The following is a 21164-nucleotide window of genomic DNA, read 5'->3' as shown; positions in this document are numbered from 1 at the left end:
TAATATTTCGATGTGAAAACTTACGTAAAACCTTTGGTAACTATTGGCCCAGATACGATACATACATGGAAAAGTATTGTGTAATTAAAAGAATTGACTGCCACCGTATCATATACTTAGTAGTAGTACCTAGTACTTTTATGAAATAACTATAATACTTAGGTAATATTTCAGACTATGTGAGCTTGTAGCTGTGTCCGCGTTTTCGCCCGCATAAATTGCTATGCCTATGTGTTATTCTGATATATAAGCTGTTTTCTGTATACTGCTAGCATCCATTCATCTATCCATCCAAATATTCCATCAAAATACTCACAAACTTTATATTTTATACACGCCTTTATAAAAATAAAATAAAATAATATCATATGAGATCACAAGCAATAAGCTAGATTAGAAATAGCCAACATTAAAAAAAAATCTTAATTTTGAATGAAATTTTAACAGGTCCAGCTAGATTGGTACAAGTGATGCTTCCGTTGGTGCGACGCGCTCGTGGCCGTGTAGTGCTAGCATCATCAATATTGACACACGTGGCTGCACCAGTTCGCGGTGTGCATGCTGCTTCCCTTGCTGCGCTCGACGCACTTGCCGCTTGCTTACGCCGCGAACTGAAACCACGCGGAGTGGATGTCGTAAGTATTGACCTACTTCTTGCTTTCGTTTTCCAACGTTTTTTTGATTGGAGTGGGAACAGGAAATAATTATTTTCGTTCTTGTACACTAGTGTAAACCCAACAACAAGAAGCATATAACCTAATAGGTTATATGCTTCTTTTGTCAACATTTTGTATGGCTAGATTTTGAATATATAGAATATATGCATACACTAGAGTACGCGAGTTGATTATGGTCACCACAGTATCAAATTTATAGGAGCTGGTCCAATGCCGATTTATTAAATACCTTAACTTTTAAAAAATGTATAGACATATTATGAGCAAGGATGTAAGTACTGTAAACTATTAATGTTAGACTTGCGTCATAAACTTTTGGACGCATCTTTTTGTACGAATTATCACGAGACACATTGATAATATTGATCCACAACTCCACTACATTCTTCGTTCCCCCCTGTCGTGTACGTGGAACAGCATTATTCTCGTTACCGGTATGTTTTCACGCATAACGTCAACTTATAATAAATCTTTTAAAGTTAACCTTTAGATATTATTCTAAAATAACAAATAAAAGAAATTCTATGGTATCACAACCTATCACTGTTTTCATACACTGTAATTATATACATACATTCTTTCTTACACACACACATACAAAGTGACTTCTAATTTAGATACAATTCTCATATTCTTATAATTCTTAAAATGAGTTGTCTATAATTTTTCTTCATTGTGTAAATTATATTATTTTATTTATATTTCCTATAACTTCTGATCTTTATTCTGATTGCCACGACATTTTGTTTGTTCATACACCTGTTATTGGCTTTCTCTAGAACTGTAGGTACTGTACTGTTGATTTAATGTATTGGATTGTAAGTTTTGATTTTTTAATAATTAAATAAATGTCAATGCTGGTCAGTCGTATTAATAAAGCTGTTTAGTAATGTTTATTATTATTATAATCAACTATATATGTACAAACAATCCCTACATAGTATAAGTCGTTATATCTGCACAGACTCTATTATTAGACCCACAAAATAGCTTCTTTGTTCTGTCTGTGATTAAACCCTAATCAGTTAATCAACTAACTAAGTATTAAACATTAGAAACTCAGTGAAATTTCTGTAAATGCTCCATAATTGAAATCATGCCACAACGTATTTTATTTAATAGGTAGTAGTAGCCGCTGGTGAATATACCACAGGGAGTGCCTGGCTTTCCGAAGAAAAACTTTTAGAACAAGCCCGTGATATGTGGAAAAGACTGAGTGATGAACAGAAAGGAGCCTATGGCGAAGACTACTTTGAACAGGCGCTTCGTAGCCTCGAGAAATATACCAAAAGCGCCGTAAGTATCAACAGTGTGACAACATTTAAGTATTCTTTGTCTGCATTGTAAGGCGTCTAGGCCGAACCTATTTGTTTAGTAACCCTGACCTACAGACCTGAAAACACTAACACCCAACACCACCTAGAGCTAATAATAAGCCAATGCTTTGCGCATTTGACAATTTAATTGACAATGCCTCAACATGCTTTTACAACTGATATGGTAAATCACTACTTACAAAGACAAAACCAGCTATTCGTAATATATAATTTTCTATAAGCAATACGGCGGTTTAAATTAGATTTCCTTCAGAATTTAATTATTCTGTACTAATATATCTGTACAATTAACAAAATTTGCATTATCTAGGACGCAGACCTGACAGCTGTGACCCGCTCCCTGAGCGATGGCGTTACGCGAACTTTTCCGCTGGCTCGCTACACACCGGTTTCACCAAGAGAGAAACTAAAGTCCCTGCTAGCCGAACACCTGCCACGCTCCCTCTACGAAGGACTATATACTGACTAAAGTGAAAAAACTTACATTAACGCTTAGAAAAATTCATAATAGCATTGTTAATGTGCGAACCGAATAATTATGTTTAAAATAATTTATTTTATCTACAGATTCTATATATCTTGGACCCATATATACTCGTATCTCTAAAAGAATATTAAAGTATAATAAATTATTTGATATAGCTACATATATTAAAATACAAAAATAATGTCCGTCTAGGCCATTTCACATATACTCCATACTTTTATAAGTACATTATATTATATAAATGATTATATCGCCCACATCAGTAATTCAATTATTAATTTATGAAACAATGTACCTAACCACTTGCCAAATGAGGGCCTGGTCATTTGGCTCAAAGTAGTTATGGTTCCCACACAAGCTCACGCTGCTATGAAAGCTTTTAAGTTTATACAAGTTTCTTGATCAGTTAGGTGACCTCCTTCATACCTAAACACGATTTCATAATAGTTAATAAAATGATGTAACTACTCACAGTATGTTTATATACATGGATAAACTTATCTAAAAGAAGATAGCTTTCAACTTAAACCCCTACACTACGCTTGACCCTTTTTGTGAATGAGGATCGTCGTCTAAAGCTATTATCTTGATTTATAAATGCTACTCTCCAGTCGGATTCATAATATGAAAATGAATGTTAACTATGTACTAATTGTAATCAGAATCCATGTTAATGAATCGTGGTAATTTTAATAGTAATGTCTTATTGCTAAAGGTCATCATAAGCTTGTGCTTTTCCTGTATCTTTGTATTGTATTATTTACCTGATAGCATTAATGTTTAAATTATCCTAAAACGTGATAAATAAGGGTATTTTATTGGTTATCTTAATATTTAGGTACCGTCTCCCTAAATAAATATGGACAATTTTTTCTGTACTAATTATCGGTTGTCGCTCAATTAAGTCTGTCAGCCACACGCTTGCACAAAATCCATTTTCGCATTTAATAAAAAATAAAAATATAAATATTGGCTTTTCTGTTTATTATAATTTGTTTGTTATTTAGCATTTTAAGATGCATATAATTTAAATAGATAGTTCGTAATGTTAGTGTTAGATAATCTACAATACTATATATTCGGTATTTACAACCCTAATAACTACCTATAAAAGAGCGTACTTATATAGAAAAATATTCTGTTATGTACGCCTGTACCTGTAGTGAGTAAGCTTGCTAGTAGGTTGGTACCGTACTTACTGCACTAAAAGTATATAATTTTTTCTACTATATGTTACCTTCTCTCATGTTATTTATTAAAGTGTCGTTTACGTTCATGTGAATTGTAGGAGGTGTTTGTATTGTAAATGTATGAAGTATGTATGTAGAGAATACACCATAGCATCCTGACTGTACCTAAAATTCTACAATGTTAGATTTTTTTAAGTGCATTTAAGTATGACAATCTAACTAAATTAAAATTTTGTTAGATTAGTAGTATTATATATTTTTCTGCAGTGTGTAATGTAATTTCATGCCATGTGTTTCTTTTAATAAATTTTTCATAAAGTTAATAAGTTATCACTTACTTATACTACTTACGTATACACTTTAACAACCTAATGAAGTACATAATATTGATTACCTCCAATAACTGACTATATTTCTTTAAATTAGAACACCGACTTTGACCTGGAACAGCTATTACAAAATATATTTTTTATCTTGGTAATTTTTTTATCTGAAATCGCAAGCAGGCTGAATGTGCTTGGTTATAATAGCCCATTTATGTACATGAACGGGACCACCGACACGTCAACATGGGATGTTCGTAGATTGTAAGTGAGACGTCCGAAACGCTCATGAGTTGCCATTCCGGATTATTAAAATTATGCCTCCGAGTCCTGCGTTTGCTTATCTAACTCTTCAGTATACCCACATGTCTTTACTTTCTACAAAATAAATTAGATGCCGTACCATGAAGAGCCTTAGAAATATTATACCTATATAGCTGCAGGCTCTTAAAGAAGACGAACGCGTTCATTCATACCTTTTTTACCCCTGGATAAATCACTCAACGTCATGTAGTCCCAAGGTGAGCAGAGCTTATGTTATTGATGCTAGATAACTGATGTAAACACAAAGATATGTTTTTATAAACACATGCATAATATACGTAGAAAACACCCAGACCGATACAAACAATCACACTCATAACTATAAATGTTTGTACCGTGCAAAGAATCGCACCAACGACCACCAAAAGTAAGCGGTATGCTAAACTACTACACCACCGAGGCCGTTTGTGTACGTTCAATTAATAGATAGAAAAATAGATCCAGACGAACTACTAACCAAAAGAGAGTTTCTTCCTATGGCAAGAAAATACTGTAGAGTTCAAGAATTCTATTCCGAAAAAAATGTCGAATTTGTGTGGGAAGGTACCTACTTACTAAACAAACTACGGTGTATCAAAAGATTAACGATTTTTAAAAGTCTGATCCTTGCGACAAAACCATTTAACAAAAACTCGTTAGATATTAATTATGACACAGTGACAAGGCGACTATACCTACTCAATATTCATAATTTGTTACACTATAGGTAAGTATAACAATACACCTAAAGGTGTAGTTCATCTAGTTTAGTCAGGCCTGCATCAAACAGTAAATATTAATAAATAAATATTAATCAAACTCAATAATAATCTTTAAATAGCTCTCATCTTTTTGTAGAAGTTAATAAGGCTTCGTAAGTAACTAAAGGTAAAACTTGTTGCAGAGCACTCTGTTGTTTCCAACAGAGTGCTATGCAACTGCTACCAATGTACATTTATGTATATTCTGTAATGTGGGTACAGGGACGGTTCAACGTATTATATTGATCTTGTCTGTCGCGTCGTACACTGACCGAACGTAACCCTTATGACCGTTCTCAGTTACCTATAATTGATACCTGGCAAATAAGTAATTTTAGTTTTTATACGTCTAGAGGATGTTCCTGGATAGATTGTATATTTATAATAGTTCGGAATTAGCGTTGTATACCAGAATCTAAATTATGATTTTTTGTATAACTTAGGCTAAATGCAATGTTTGTCATTTACCTACCTAGTCCCAACCTAAAGCTTAAACTTCTATTATAGGTACTATACAACAGATATAAAATCTATATAGGTACACGTTTGCTTAAATATGTACATAATATACATAGAATCATCACCCAGACCAATACAAACAATCATACTCATGAATAGGTACAAAAATACTATGTTATTTTAGTTTTACGAAATTAATCGCGGTTGAATCCCAAACAATATAGATATGTAAGTACCTGAGTGCCGATTTTAAAAACAGTTGCATATTGGAAAAGTGAGACGGTACCCATCCTTATATTTTCATATATTATAATATTATAAGAATATATATTAATATTATACGTCTCTTCCACTACAAGAGTTATGAACAACCTTGGTAAGTATTTCGAAAATCCATAGAAGAACCATTGAAAAATTATTAACTTATATATACCTCTAAAATGATTAGCCTTTTTGTCAGCTTTAACTTTGTATTGTTGTCTAGCTTGGTACTTGTGCCCACAGGAACTTACTAGTGAGGGCATGTGCTTGCTCAAAATATACTGGCTTAAGGTATACATGTAGGTGGCACTCGGCGCCGGCGGGAGTAATATTCTAGAGTTCAGAGCAAGCACTTGTCTCTGAAGGGACATTATAAAATATCTTTTCGATTAATAATTCAACCATTACATCGCCCACTAAACTATACAATTCGTCAAATTAAATTTTAAAAGTACCTAAATAATTATATTATTCGCATGTGGCAATAATTTTCCAAATGTCAAATTGAAAATTTAAGTCATTCTTATTCTTTGTATTGATATTTTGTTCTTTATTTAAGTCATTGGCGACTGGCGTTCATTTGTTAGTAATTCCATTTGTATTAGAATACTACTACATAAAATCTTGTAAAAAAATTACGTAAAATGGAAAACGATGTTATAAAGCCTTATAAAATATGTGATGTAAATCGAGAGAAGAAAAAAGGTGTAGTGGCATCATCTCTAGAAGATTTAGTTACTAAAGTACCCGATAAGTTGGGTTTACCTGCTGAAAATCTGACTGTAGTTCTAGAGTCAGATGGTACTGAAGTAGATGATGAAGAATACTTTTCTACTCTGGACCCAGATACTTCACTTATGATATTACATGGTAAAGAAAAGTGGGCCCCAAACATGCCAAAGTGCCAAGTATCACTTGATCAAACAGATGAAGTAACACTAGGTGATAAAGGACAAGTTGCTAGCCTGGTGGGTCGTTTACAACACAATCTTTGTCATATTTCTCTTCTTGGAGGACAGGACTTGGAATTACTCTCAGACATGGACCCAGACAGTCTTGCTGATATAGTGACAGATAGGGATAACAGGATCATTTTGGAACACATCAAAGAAGCCTCAGGAAGGTAATCAAACTTAATTAAAACACTGATATCCCTCTTAATACTTGTTCCCATTAGACATGTATTTATATAAAATATTAATTTCATATTAAGATTCAATATGTGAGTATGTTTTAATTTATCAAAGTAAATAACAATACAATTGTATTTTAGGATACTACTAGAAAAACGTCAAGCACAAGATGCCATGGAGCTTTTGAAGTTGTATCATCAAAGTGTTGCGAATGGTACTGAAGATGTTACACCACCAAAACAAGAAAGAGTTTAAAACAACATGATAACCAACCAGGATTCATGTACTGAAACCTATTAGCATAATCCTTGATTTGTTTAAGGGATATTACTGGTCACAAAGGTTTACAAAGAATGTCTCTTGACATCTTTCGAATGACATTACAAAATAATTGATATTCCCATTTGCAAATCAAGGTGTTATCAAAATTTTAATAGGACAATTGGATAGATACTTATCTAGTACTGATAATTTTTTTAAATACACCAAATTAATGAGGCCTTTTTTATAATAGACAACAAAATTTGTAGATTCAGTTCATATTTGGTCCATTTCATCTTTTATTTTAATCTATAACTAAAATTATTAAAGTTATTGGAATTACAATAGTTAGTGTAAACATTCAATATGATCGTAATCTATAATTATTTAGGATGTTTAAAATATAAGCAGGTAGGTATGTGATGAAGTAGTATTAAGTTACTTATTATTTAAGACAATCTTATGAATATGAGCTGAAATTGAAAGTTAATTGTAATACCTAAGTAAATAAGTATCATTAGGATGTGGTCTAGATCTTCATTTGTATAATTTATATATTTAATAGTAATAAAATTGTTTTACTGTCATTTTGTAAAATTTATACATGCAAGTTTTTAAGGTATTGATTTATATTTAAAAATAAACTAGGTGCTACACCAATTTGTAGTAAAAAATAAAATTAGGGCAGTGACTTCATGGCTTAAAATTAATGATGAAATATAAAATAAAATTCTGTTATTAACTTATAAAATCATCTCCTCAATGTGGCACAAAATATATTGACAATATTTTAAATGGTAAATATTGTTATGATCATTATTCGATTTTTTTTTATTAATTGTGTATGTAAGTATTGTAATATGCTGTGGCTATCACTGTAAGATTACTTAGACAATGAAGACATTGATGTTCTATTTGATATAATAAACATCTTCCATTTACCTGTTTCAATGGAAATAATGTTTTCCTGTAAATTAATTCAATGTACTGTATATTGTTTCTGTAAAACAATACATTATGCGATAATAGTTATGAATAGTAAAGATCTAAAGTCTAACTAGAATAGTGACTTTAGATCTAAAGAAATTCTTTATTTAGATGTGAGTAATTTTTTTTATTCTGTTTCTGTAAAATTTTGAGTAACAAATTGCCACAAGGTTGATAAACAACATCAATTCAAAAGACTGATAGTTGGTAAACTTATTTTTTTTATATAGTTTTACCCCTAGCATAAGATTACTTGTTTTCATTCCAAATTGCTCAAACCATTACTGTATAAGTTATTTGCTATTCAATTCCACTGCCATAGTTTGAAATGTGAGCATTGCTATTCCTAATCCATAATATTGTGGGACTGTAATATTAGGATTTGTGATATGAATGAGAATCTTAATATTTAAAGTATAATATTATTTTCTCACATTGATTTTATTAAGATTTGATGGCCATGTAACTGTTGTCTTTTATTATTAAATTTTTTTAAGTATACATAAAAAAATATATATAAACTTAATTTGTACAGATAATATATCAGTAATACACATATAACATTTGCCTTTCACATGTAGTAACCTATTTTCACTGCTAGTTTTACTCTGTTTTACTTAACATATTTGCAAATTGCTTGTTTGTTATTCTTAATTGCACTTTATCAAATATATTAATGTTTGTTGCACATCCATTTTATTGGTTTCAGTGTACAATAGAATGTAGCAAAAATATTGCATACAAATATGTTAAAAAAAAAATCTGAATTAACTACAAAATTTTCATTTGTAAACTCTGAATTGTAATGGAAATTCTTTTGCAGCTCTGATTAATTTTATTTTTTAATGTATCTCAACATATGCATTAAATATAACATATGTAATTGTAAGAATAACAAATTTAATATCTCCAACATGGTTACATACATATCCTCATTACTGTAATCCCAGATGAGGTAAGCAAGTGTGTTTTCTTGTAAACTGTCTATATGAAGGACAATGTAAAACTTGAGATGGCAATATTTGGTAATAAATATGTGCCAGTGGGGAACCTCCCCACTGTCTCGAATTAATATTCTTTATTATGATACTAATATATGGAATTGTTTCGCTTTATAATACCAGTAGAGGATTTGATATTTTTTATTTTATTGCACAATAATATTTATTAGCAGACATTTGTGGTTTTATTAAAGACATTTTAGTTAAAATGGTAAGTAGTCCTAATTTAATTTCTGCCTGATGGTTCCCACAATCTATACATGTATATAAGACACTTAATATTTATCACTATTGTGTCCAAACCATCCAGTTAAGAGTAAAAATTTCATTCAGTTTGGAAAGCTCGATTCGGGAATTTACTAAAACTGTGGATTTTGTAAGTAATCTTTATTTATATATATGGCATTTGTAACATTACATTTATTACAGACATTTTAAGAATGAAGAAAACTAAAATAATCATAGTTGTTATACTTAGCACATTTTCATTTGTATCTTCAGGAGGAATGTATAATTACATAAAATAGGTCTAAAGTAGTGTGGACATAACATAGAATGGTTACTGCATTACTTAATTCCAGCACACAGGGAACAATTCTACAAATAAAACCAAATATATTTCATTAATTTGTATTGTGTAATGAAAATATTTATATACTGTAGCACTGTAAAACACATAGTTTAAAAGTTATAAGTAAACCTCCAATTGGACACCTCAAAATAGTATGATTTGACATATTACAATATAATACAGAATCGAAATATAAGCACTTTAAAAAGACAACTGTGCTATATGACATAAATATTGTGGGTTTAATAAATTTTAACAATGCAGGTAATATTTTATCCCATAGATGTTTCAATTCAGGTCAGTCAATCAGACCTGACAAGTTATACATTTCATATTATTGAATTTTATATTATGTATAGTTATTTACTAATGCAATGATGTGATAATATTCAATTTTCAACTTTTGACATCAACATAAATATACATAAATTTTATAGAACAGTGCAAGAACTCTTCTCACGGAAGGGATTTACTTTTTGGCTTGAGAAACCAACAAGTAAACAGTCCTCTTGTTCATGTTCATTGATGTACTTTACAATGTCAGCTACAGCAACAGAGACAGGAATACGCTTAATGGCAGCTTCCCTTCGCAACTGTTCTGTAACAGCACGCTGCTGTTGCAACGTTGACACCATCATATCCATAACGGCAGTATCTGATAGGCCTATGTTGAACACAATCAAACAATCGGGGAAAATACGAAACTGGGCGTAGCCGTACACGTCCAATTATTTCACCTGGAAGCATATAAATTATATCAACAAAATAACATATTGAATTGAGTAGCTCAATTTCTATAAACATAATTAATTTATATACATACCTTAAAACGGTTTACAATATCAAACCCTTTGATTGAAAAGCTATAATTTTGTTAGAAATTCAGTATTTACTTATGACAGATTAGAGATGTCGGCTCAAGCGTTCATCGATCATAGTCGAAAAACATCGATATTAAGTTTTCGATGAAGTCGGTATATCGATAATATATTCTCTATCACATTTAAAAAAAGAACGAAAAAGTCGGATGCTTTAATAAACCCATAGATAATATACTATACTTGAAATAATCCCCTGCGGTCCGTCAATAAGCCCTTGCGCTCTAACAAAAACCCAACTGGCAAAACAAAAAAAAATACCAACACTAAATTGAATTGAACAACACTCTAAATTGAAGTTTTCTGATGTCGATATTTATCATAGGAAAATATCGTCGCAGGTCAAAATATAGTATTATTACAAGCAGTGTAAGATTAAATGTTTTTTTCTAATTCTAAAATCCATGTGATATCAAACACCGTTAGGGGTTCGAATCTTGGCTCAGACCGTCGTAATTTCGATCCTCGTGTGATTTGGACGGAGGATCGATCAGAGGGGCGATTGGGGGGCCTAGTTTGGAGCGCCCGGTTTTTTTTTAGTGTATGATAATGGAATGGTGCACCCGCCTACGCTGGCAGGGCACCAGTGGTGGATGGCAAGATAAGCATTAGGTTAGGTCAGTTAGCCCATCATCATCATCATCATCATCGCAGCCCGGAAGACGTCCACTGCTGGACATAGGCCTCCCCCAAAGATCTCCACGACGATCGGTCCTGCGCTGCTCGCATCCAATGCCTTCCAGCGATCTTGACCAGATCGTCGGTCCATCTTGCTGGAGGCCTTCCCACGCTGTGTCTTCCGGTCCGTGGTCGCCACTCGAGGACTTTACTGCCCCAACGGCCATCTGTCCTACGGGCTATGTGCCCTGCCCATTGCCACTTTAGAGTCGCAATTTTTCGGGCTATGTCGGTCACTCTGGTTCTTCTGCGGATCTCCTCATTTCTGATTCGATCACGCAGAGTAACTCCGAGCATAGCCCTCTCCATTGCCCTCTGAGTGACTCTGAGCTTATTTTTGGGCCCATAGTTAGCGACCACGTCTCTGTTCCGTAAGTCATCACTGGCAACACACATTGGTCGTGAACCTTCGTCTTGAGACACTGCGGAAATTTGGACGAAAAGATATATCGGAGCTTTCCGTTGGATTCGACGATTGACCTCTTTCTCGAAATTGGATCTACCTAGCTGAATAGTTTGCCCTAAGTATACGTGGTGATCGACAATTTCGAGTGTAGAATCTCCGATTTTTACGGAAGCAGGTACGACATGGACGTTTGACATATTTTCGTCTTGTCCATGTTCATTTTAAGACCTATTCCTTGTGAGACTCTACTGAGGTCTTCGAGCATTTTGCTAAGGTCTTCCAGGGTCTCAGCCATGTCCACGATATCGTCGGCAAATCGAAGGTGATTGATGTACTCGCCGTCAAAGTTGATGCCCAGCCCGCTCCAGTCCAGAAGCTTGAAGACATCTTCCAACGCAGTGGTAAACAGCTTTGGCGATATGACATCGCCTTGTCTGACATTCTTCAGAAGAGATTTGTCTCCCTTCTTGAAGAACGGAACCACCACACCCCTTTGCCATGCTTGAGGCGTTCTGCCCTTGAGGATGACGGAGTTGAATAGCTTCTGGAAGATTCGTAAAACAGGTCTACCTCCAGCCCTCAGAAGGTCAGCAGTAACTCCATCATCGCCCGGCGCCTGTTGTTTTGAAGTTGTTTAAGAGCCATACCAATCTCGTACAGGCTGACGTTCGGGATATCTTCGGTATAGTGTCGGGTTAATTTGGCTCTAGGGTCTTTCGCCGTGTTGTTAACAGGTGTCCGTGTTGTCGTGTATAACTGTCCATAGAACTTCTTAATTTCCCTCAAAAGTTCGGGTTTAGACGATACGATCCTGCCGTCATCCGTCTTATGTCGCGTCAGCTGGCTCTGTCCGGCAGCCAGATCCCTGTTAAAGACTTTTGAGCCCTTGTTTCTCTCAATAGCCTCCTTTACACAATTTGTGTTAAAGTGGCGTAAGTCTCGAGTCAAGGACTTAGAGATCTGCCTGCTAAGTTGCCGATACTGGGAAGCGTCAGTCGGAGACTGCAGGACTATACTTCGCCTTTCATCCATCAGTTTGAGGGTAGAGATAGATATTTTTCCGGTTCTTTCTGCGCGGCGGGTTTTGAAGTGCTTAGACCCAGCCGCACGGACAGTTTCCACGAACCTGTTGTTGTAATCGTCCACGTCAACGCAGTCACCAAGGCATTCGAAACGATTTTGCAAATCTAGCTGAAAGCTTTCAGGGTTTTGGATTTGTATAGGTGTAGGGCGGAGCGTAGATTTCATCAGTCGGGATCGTTCGATTTTCAGATTCAGATTCAATGTGGCTCTTATAATCCGGTGATCACTTCCAATTTTGACGGCATTGATCACAGAGACATCATTGAAAATCTGTCTTCTCGTTGACAAGATGAAATCTATCTCGTTTTTTATGGCACCATCGGGACTAATCCACGTCCATTTCCGGTGTTCCGGCTTCCTGAAGAAGGAGTTCATAATAAAGAGGCTCTCCTTCTCCATGAATTCGGCCAGCATTTGACCTCGGAAGTTCCGATCACCGATACCAAATTGCCCCACTCTCAGCTCATCACCGCTTCGTTTGCCCAATTTTGCGTTAAAGTCCCCCATGATAACGCTATAATGAGTCTTTGTACTATGTATGGCTCTGGAGATATCCTCATACATAGCCTCAACCTCATCGTCGGAGTGCGTCGAAGTTGGAGCGTACACTTGGATGACCTTCAACGAATACCGTTTGGTAATTCTGAGTATCAGGTACGCTACCCTAGTCAACATGCTCTCGACCTTAATAACATTATTCACAAGGGACCTGTGGACGAAGAACCCGACACCGCCTTTGGACAGTTGATCGCCCTCCCGGAAGTAAAGCAGATTGCCGGATTTCAGGAGTATCGAGGCCTCCCCCTTTCTTCAGACTTCAGATAATCCCACGACATGCCAGTGCAATCTGCTCAACTCTTCCTCCAGTTCAGTTAGCTTTTCGTCGGTCCGCAGTGTTTGAACGTTGTATGTTGCCAGGGCCAGTGGTCGTCGTTTGTGGTAGCCTGGTCTTACCCGGAGATTCTTCGCACCCCCTGCCCCGCCGTTTCCATGACCGCTACCATGGTCAAGACTAGCGGGGCCGCCGGGGACTGGGGGCCGGGGCCTTGGGTGTAAATCCATTTGGGGGGATATTGCCATAATCGCCACGCTTGGCATGCGGGTTGGCGATCGCAGTATGATGGTAGTTACTCAATAGAACGCTGCTGCCCGTCCACTGGTCGATGAATCCCTTAGTCGCCTTTTACGACACCCACGGGAAGAGAGGGGGTGGTGCTATTCTTACAGCGACACCACACGCAGTTAGCCCATCGTGACAAATTCACCAAGAATTCATCACGATGGTTTCCGAGGGGAACCAGGTGGAGGTCGACCAAACATGATACATTGTTAGCAATGGGAGATACTAGTTATTTTTACAGGGTATTTTTTTTACAAACAATGAATGTCATATGTATTTATATTTAATTAACAGTCTCAACAATAAGATTCAAGCTTCTAGCTTCAAAAATGACGTGTTTACATAAAAACTTGCATCCACTATTTTATTTTACCCCCTTAAGGGTAATTTTTTTACAAACAATGAAAGTCATATATGTTTATATTTAATCAACAGTCTCAACAATAAGATTCAAACTTCTAGCTTCAAAAATGACGTGTTTACATAAAAACTTGTATCCCCTATTTTATTTTACCCCCTTAAGGGTAATTTTTTTACAAACAATGAATGTCATATGTATTTATATTTAATCAACAGTCTCAACAGTAAGTTTAAGCTTCTAGCTTCAAAAATGACGAATTTACATAAAAATTTGCATCCCCTATTTTATTTTACCCCCTTAAGGGTAATTTTTGCAAACATTGAATGTCATTTTTATTTATATTTAATCAACAGTCTCAAAAATAAGTTTCAAGCTTCTAGCTTCAAAAATGACGATTCTTCCATACAATCTTTCATCCCCCCTTTTAAACCCTTACAACCCTTTTTCGCATTAAAAAGTAGCCTATGTCCGTTCTCAGGGTCTAGACTATCTGTATACCAAATTTCATTCAAATCGGTTCAGTAGTTTTGGCGTGAAAGCGAGACAGAAAGATAGAGTTTCTTTCACATTTATAATATTAGTTTTTGTCGCAGCACAAAAATATATTTTTATCGTTTCCGTACAAATAATAATTTTACAGTATTAATCTACAAACCAACATTTTGTTTCTTACAGTCAGCTAAATAATTTAAATAGTTCCATAATATATGGCACAATGAAAAGGTCATTTATTTTATAAAAAAGACAGTTAGTTTTTATTTTAGTGAAAAATAAGAAAATTCTATTTTGATACAACAACCATATATTTATTAATACCTATATTTTATTAATTTTGTGTTAATGCTTTTTAAATAAACACCCACACATTATTTCTGTATAACCTACAAAAATGGGTAAATAATTTAATTTCGGATAGTGCCACACCACAACATTCTTTAAAAAATGTAAATAATAAAATGTGAAGAAATTGTGATTGTTATTAAATTTTTTTTTTAAGTTTGTCAGAACAGGGAAACAACATTTGACATTTATTATTATTTAACATTGGACATTGACTTTAATTTTTGTAATTTATATTGTAAAACTTTAAGTTGGGCTAAACTGGGCTTGTATCCAGAGCCGTAAAACAAATTAATAAAAAAAATCGTCAAATTTGTCTCGCAATCGGCCAATTTCAGGTTTAAAGAAAAAACACATACACACGATATACGATTTTATCATAAAAAAGTGTCAAAAAACAATATTTTCACTAAACGTCAACGTCATGTTTCCGGCAAGATCTTTCGTTTTAAATTATGTTATCTGTGGTTTTGTTCTCTGTGATGGATACCTTATTGGCGCAAACGCACGCGATGTGTTGATTGGTTGTTAGCTAGTGAAATGAAAAGACGAATAAGGATTCAACCGCATAAAGATAACCTTGTATTTCCATTTTGAACCCCTTACAACCCTTTTTACGCATTAAAAAGTAGCCTATGTCCTTCCTCTGCGTCTAGACTATCTGCGTACTAAATTTCATTTAAATCGGTTCAGTAGTTTTGGCGTGAAAGCGAGACAGACAGACAGACAGACAGAGTTACTTTCGCATTTATAATATTAGTAAGGAGTAAGGATTAGTTATATGTACGTATACGTCATTTCCATTATCCCACGATCCATTTGTTACAAGCGTGTTTTTTTAATAAGCAGTCCTACCAACCCTGGAATCACGTATTCCCAGAGATACAAGATTTGTCTTCGCCGAGTACAGTCATTAATACAATTATAACGGAAATTAACAGAACTATAACCGTTTCACTTCAGAAAATATTCTCGTTTTTCTTTGTAATAATTGTCAATAGAAATCTTATATAATTTTACTTGTTATTCAATTTGAGGATTTAACTGTCAATATTATACTATCGATGTGTACAGACTTGATGTACCCACAAGTCGCTGGGCATATTTGAATCCACAGAGTACTTTATTATATATATGAAATTTGAATCCAATGATGAGCTCCTGCGAGACAGTTATGTCGCGGTAGAAGACGGCGGCAATGGAGCGAGAATCAGTTCGTTCGCTTACCTAGTCCGCCGCAGTATAGTCAGGCTTCGAGGTAGAGGCGTACCCAACTCTCCCCCACTGGGGCTGGAGCTGCCTGGTTGCCTTGAGGGAAGTAGTCCCCCATTAAAATAGGCCCGAAGGTGTACACGTTTACCCACACGCCTCTCATAACAGAATGTGGCGAAATAGTTCCCCTTACCACATCGGGATCTACACAAAATCTACAAAGCGGGCCGCGCTTGTGGTTGTTAGTGGGTAAAAATACCACAGATCGCCTCGCCATTCCTCCGACCGGACGACGGTCTTAGGAAGATTTTCCACACGTTAGAAAAAAAAGAAGTGCCTACCGCCGTTTCTCGAATTATTATTATTTGATAATTGCGTTTCCTTCACCGAATTTTCAGTCATCACATATATATATTAAACATACATTTTTTTTTTTATATCATAATTTGAGCGCGTTTGACCGCAATCTCACCTGATGTTAAGTGATGATGTGGTCTAAGCTGTTACACGCAAGCTCAAATAATACCTATTCACTCTTGAATTAAAAGACCCAATGTTGTAAGAGGCAGGAAAAATAGACGCTGGTAGAGAGTTCCACTCCTTAGCTGCTCGCATAAGGAAAGATGATGCAAAACGGTTAGTTCGAGCAGCTGGGATGTCAATAGTGTAGGGGTGGAGCCGCTCTCTACGTCTTGTTGTGCGTTGATGGAACGATGCTGGAGGAATGAGGTTGTGCAGTTCTTGAGCACATTCGCCAAAATGGAGCCTATAGAACACCGATAGACAAGCTACTTTACGTCGGTGATTAAGACTTTGAAGCCTCTTAGCTACAAGTGATTCGTCCCCGATAAGTCTCCTTGCTCGTCTGTCGATTGAGTCTAGAGCGTCAAGTTGGTACTGAGCGGATCCATCCCATAAGTGGGAACAATACTCCATGCAAGATCGGACCTGTGCTTGGTATAGCGTTAAAAGCTGTCCAGGCGTGAAGTATCTCCTAACCCTTGAGAGGGCGCCCAGTTTTTTTGATGCCGTTTTAGCTCTAGATTCAATATATGCCCCGAAATTTAGGTTGGATGATATTGTTAAACCTAGAAGATCGAGATGGTCAGAAACCGGGACAGATGCATTTCGAAAAGTTGGAGATAGGTTAAAGGGGTTCTTTTTAGTGGAAAAAAGACAAGCTTGGGTTTTTGTAGCATTAAATCTCATGAGATTAGCATCACCCCAGTCAGATACCGTCTGTAGCTTCTGATCTATTCGCCGAATCAAACTCTGACGTTGGGAATTCAACTCTGCCCCCCCGGCACTACTATTAAGGTACCTATCTGAAATAGTACTATCGTCAGCATACCATACATTGAGAAACAGTTTTTTTTGGATCTGCCAGATTTAAATATACAATATCTCGAGTGTAATTCAGGGCAGTGTACAACTAGACTACCACACTCAACTGATTACTATACAAAGGATTGACATCCTTTGTATAGTAATTATAGAATACAATAAACAAGACGTAGTAGCAAGCAAACTAAGGAATTCGACACCACCTACAAGATCTGGATTATGTACAACTATGCTTTGCTTGGAGTCAAAAGAACCTAATTGATATCTAGGTGATTCTAGCGATAGATGAGAGAAGGTAATTCATATACGGGTGGGCACAATGGAATTTATTGTAGTGTCATCAGCGTAGAAGCCTGTCTCAGTTATTGGAATTGGTTATACATGAGAGTAAAATTATAGGCATGGTATTTATACTCTAAAAATTCAAACAAATACTTTATTTTTATTACTTTCAATATGGTTGTTGTGTTAATATAAAATATAACTAAAAGCAACTCTGTATATTATTGCTTTTCAATTTTACTGTTTTATTTTAATTAAACATTTGTTATTGAGGAAGAAAAGCATAGCTCAATGGAAAATAAGTAGTAATTAACTAGATGCTTTAGCAGCCTGCCTTTTCTTAACATCCCAATTGTAAACTCTGGCCATGTTCACTTCAGTTGTTGTCCATTGATCACTGCAGAAAAAAAGGAAACATGATTTGATTAATTTAATTATTAATTATTTTCACACAATATAAATAAATATTATTAAAACTGCAAAGGTTTACACTGTCATCTGTCTAAAAACCAATGCCAATTCAGTAAAGTAAACATAGTTTAAAAATATAGTTCTTGATTCTATTCTTTACAGTAGGCATATATAGTTCTTGAATGATTTTGTAAAGAGGAGCATCTATATGATAAGAGAGAGAAATTGCGAATCAGACAAGCCTAGTATAAAAATAGAGTGGAAAAGTCTCTATAATATCAGTATAGATATCAAAGATACATTCAGAAATAAAAATTGTTTCTTACCGTAAGAAATCTAAATCATTTTCAATACATTCCAAATTTTTCTTTGCTGTTGCCATGTTTGATGAGAGTAATTTTTCAGCATCTTCCAAAGAATATGCTAACATAACATTTGCTCCAAGCCACAAGTACACAATATTTGTTGCTGGCACATTAGCCTGCAATATATAATTATATAAAAGTCTAAAACAGAAATTTCATAATGGGACATTTAAACAAAATTAACTCCCTATTACCTTAACAAATACTTGTTCACTAAGTAAAAACTTTGCTTCTATGTCTGTATTTTGTGTTTTTAACTTCTCTATCATTTCAAGTGACCTAGATAAATCTGGAATTTGTTGCCTTAGACGTCTCCTCTTAATAGCCAAAGTGTGTTCCATATACTTGTATTTGGCATGTTGTTCATCAAGCCTTCTTAGCACTTTGTCAACACCACCAGAATTTTCAGGTAGATTCATAAATTCATCTACATTATCCTGTAAAAGAAATTAAGAAATATGTAAAGAAATACTATACATAAAACATCAACCTATAGCTATCTTTTTAATTTTTTTTTATGTGATTGGAATGACATTCATTCTTACAGCTCACTGGTAAGCAGTAACCATTACCTATATACATGAATGGTGTTATGGACATCACATTACCATGTCTCAAACATTGTCAATTTAGAGGACTAAGATGTCATGCCTCTTCTTCTTCTTGTTCTGTATATCACTGCCTAATTTCACCCTACAAAGGATTTGGTTTCACACATATGAAACATAATATCCACTAATAAGATAAGATTTATCCACACATTAGTTCTTTGACTTAGCTATATAATTGAAGAAGATAAATGCACACTATTAATTTCGTTTACATTGTATGTTGAACAATAAGTAGCACTCCAACTACATTTAAATTTTAAAAATTACCACCATGATTTTTCATACATACAAAAAGATGGAAAGAAGAGTTCATTTTCTTGTTTTATTTTAAATCCTGAAAATTCATATGTATGTCAAATTGGTTAAAAATGCAAAATATACAGCCATTTACACATAAGTATATGAGCAATCCTCTTTTTATGTTTCTTTGAGAGATTATATAAAGATGCATTTTTAGTTGATTTTCAGTTAAGACAGTTAAACACAACAATGTTTGTACAAACTAATATACTTCTTAAAAATATGAAAACAAAGTGGCTAGTATTATCAAGTAATGTATTACTTATTAACATTGTATGTCAATAAATAACTTGAGTAATAATGAAATAATTTTAATATTAATTTTGTATTATATTTAAGGCTATATATGCCTTAAATATATATTAACATATATGACACAGATATCTGACACAAACAATACATTTGCATTAAGTTTCGAAAGCTTAGCCTATCAAGAACAAAACCTGAAAATTTCTTAGCTTAATACAAACAATAAAATGAAATAAATGAATCTCAGTAATATAACAACTGACACGGCTTGTTAAGAAAAGTTTTAATATAGGCCTGTGTCAGTTGTATATATGTGACATAAAAAATAGTGTTTTTCCGGGAATTTTGGCAAACCAAAAACAAATTTCTGTAATACATTAAGTTTCCTTGATACATTTTTAACTAAATTATCTAATAAAGCTACCATGGCCCATGTGAAATTTTTTATAAGATTATCGTGGCGATTAACGTGTTAAACACGTTACTCCTATATATTTACAGGCATATATGTGGAAAGAATGAAAAATTGCTAAAATAGATATTCACTATGACAGTGTAAAGTCTGGTACCGGTATATGATCATAGGCTGTTTGATGGAGGTATCAAAGTATCCAGAACTAATGTGCAGATAAGTTATGAAATAAAGGAAGTATGAGATGTATTTCAGATCACCAGATATAAAGATTAAACTGTTAAGGGAAAAATTACGGACAGGTGTACAGTTTCCATTAACCTAAAAATAGTTTATACCTTTACCGAAATATCCCTTTCAACTGCGTAATTTTAAGTTAAAATACAATAGAAATACATTACTTATCAATAAAATATATACTTACTACAAATACAGCTTTAGGAATCCCAGAAAATGATTTTGTATTTGATGTATCAGAACCATCGCCTTCCATTTCGGTGTTTAATCACAATATAAAAATCAACTAGAATATAGATGTAGTCTTAATAATAAATTAACAAAACATTCACACTTAAATTGGAAATTATATCAATAAATTACTCTTTGACAATAAAATAGTTTTTTAATTGTTTAAATAGCATTAAGTATATTACATTTAAATAGATTTTCATTTGACAGAAACGGTAAGTGTCGCCATTTGTTTGGCTGATTTTTTCCCAATATATTTACAAAAATTCCCCAAAATACAGGGTCTACCTTGATTGGATATTGGTGTTCTGTGATCTTGATTCCCACAAAATTTTCCTCTAACCATCGCCAGTGCCTTTTTTTGGTTCTGTGTATCCATGAAGGAAAGGCAAA

At 34.4% G+C, this 21164-nt stretch overlaps 4 protein-coding genes across 5 annotated transcripts in view; 2 read left to right on the top strand and 2 right to left on the bottom strand.

Moving 5' to 3' along the window:
• Positions 1–4002, top strand: part of LOC131850892 (D-beta-hydroxybutyrate dehydrogenase, mitochondrial) — a 32543-nt gene extending 28541 nt beyond the window's left edge. The window contains exons 6-8 of the mRNA XM_059201277.1: positions 448–635; positions 1800–1973; positions 2325–4002. Of these exons, the coding sequence (XP_059057260.1) occupies positions 448–635; positions 1800–1973; positions 2325–2483 (521 nt within the window). The 3' untranslated portion in view covers positions 2484–4002. The remainder of the gene's footprint in view (positions 1–447; positions 636–1799; positions 1974–2324) is intronic.
• Positions 4003–6129: 2127 nt separating this feature from the next.
• Positions 6130–9356, top strand: LOC131850911 (DNA fragmentation factor subunit alpha). The gene is made up of 2 exons (XM_059201306.1): positions 6130–6921; positions 7072–9356. Exons 1-2 carry the CDS (start codon positions 6443–6445, stop codon positions 7184–7186), a joined length of 594 nt encoding a protein of 197 aa, XP_059057289.1. The 5' UTR covers positions 6130–6442; the 3' UTR covers positions 7187–9356.
• Positions 9357–9796: 440 nt separating this feature from the next.
• LOC131851044 (guanine nucleotide-binding protein subunit gamma-1) lies at positions 9797–10682 on the bottom strand. The gene is made up of 2 exons (XM_059201468.1): positions 10575–10682; positions 9797–10488 (listed from the first exon to the last, which is right to left on the bottom strand). Exon 2 carries the CDS (start codon positions 10393–10395, stop codon positions 10183–10185), a length of 213 nt encoding a protein of 70 aa, XP_059057451.1. The 5' UTR covers positions 10396–10488; positions 10575–10682; the 3' UTR covers positions 9797–10182.
• Positions 10683–18103: 7421 nt separating this feature from the next.
• On the bottom strand, positions 18104–21148 carry LOC131850905 (prefoldin subunit 3). Of its 2 annotated transcripts, XM_059201298.1 has the most exons (5): positions 21060–21148; positions 20728–20826; positions 18926–19168; positions 18693–18847; positions 18104–18352 (listed from the first exon to the last, which is right to left on the bottom strand). In XM_059201298.1, the coding sequence occupies exons 2-5, from the start codon at positions 20794–20796 to the stop codon at positions 18265–18267; spliced, it is 555 nt and encodes a 184-aa protein (XP_059057281.1). In that variant the 5' UTR covers positions 20797–20826; positions 21060–21148; the 3' UTR covers positions 18104–18264. The 2 variants fall into 2 exon arrangements, with proteins under 2 accessions (XP_059057281.1, XP_059057280.1); XM_059201297.1 differs by lacking the exon at positions 21060–21148 and having other exon boundaries at positions 20728–21012.
• Between the last annotated feature and the right edge of the window lie 16 nt (positions 21149–21164).

This window comes from Achroia grisella, unplaced genomic scaffold (assembly GCF_030625045.1).
Source record: "Achroia grisella isolate CSIRO2021 unplaced genomic scaffold, CSIRO_AGI_Agris_v1 utg780, whole genome shotgun sequence".
Classification (NCBI taxonomy): domain Eukaryota; kingdom Metazoa; phylum Arthropoda; class Insecta; order Lepidoptera; family Pyralidae; genus Achroia; species Achroia grisella.
Note: the sequence above shows the minus strand (reverse complement) of the source record. Positions and strands in the feature narration are given on the sequence as shown.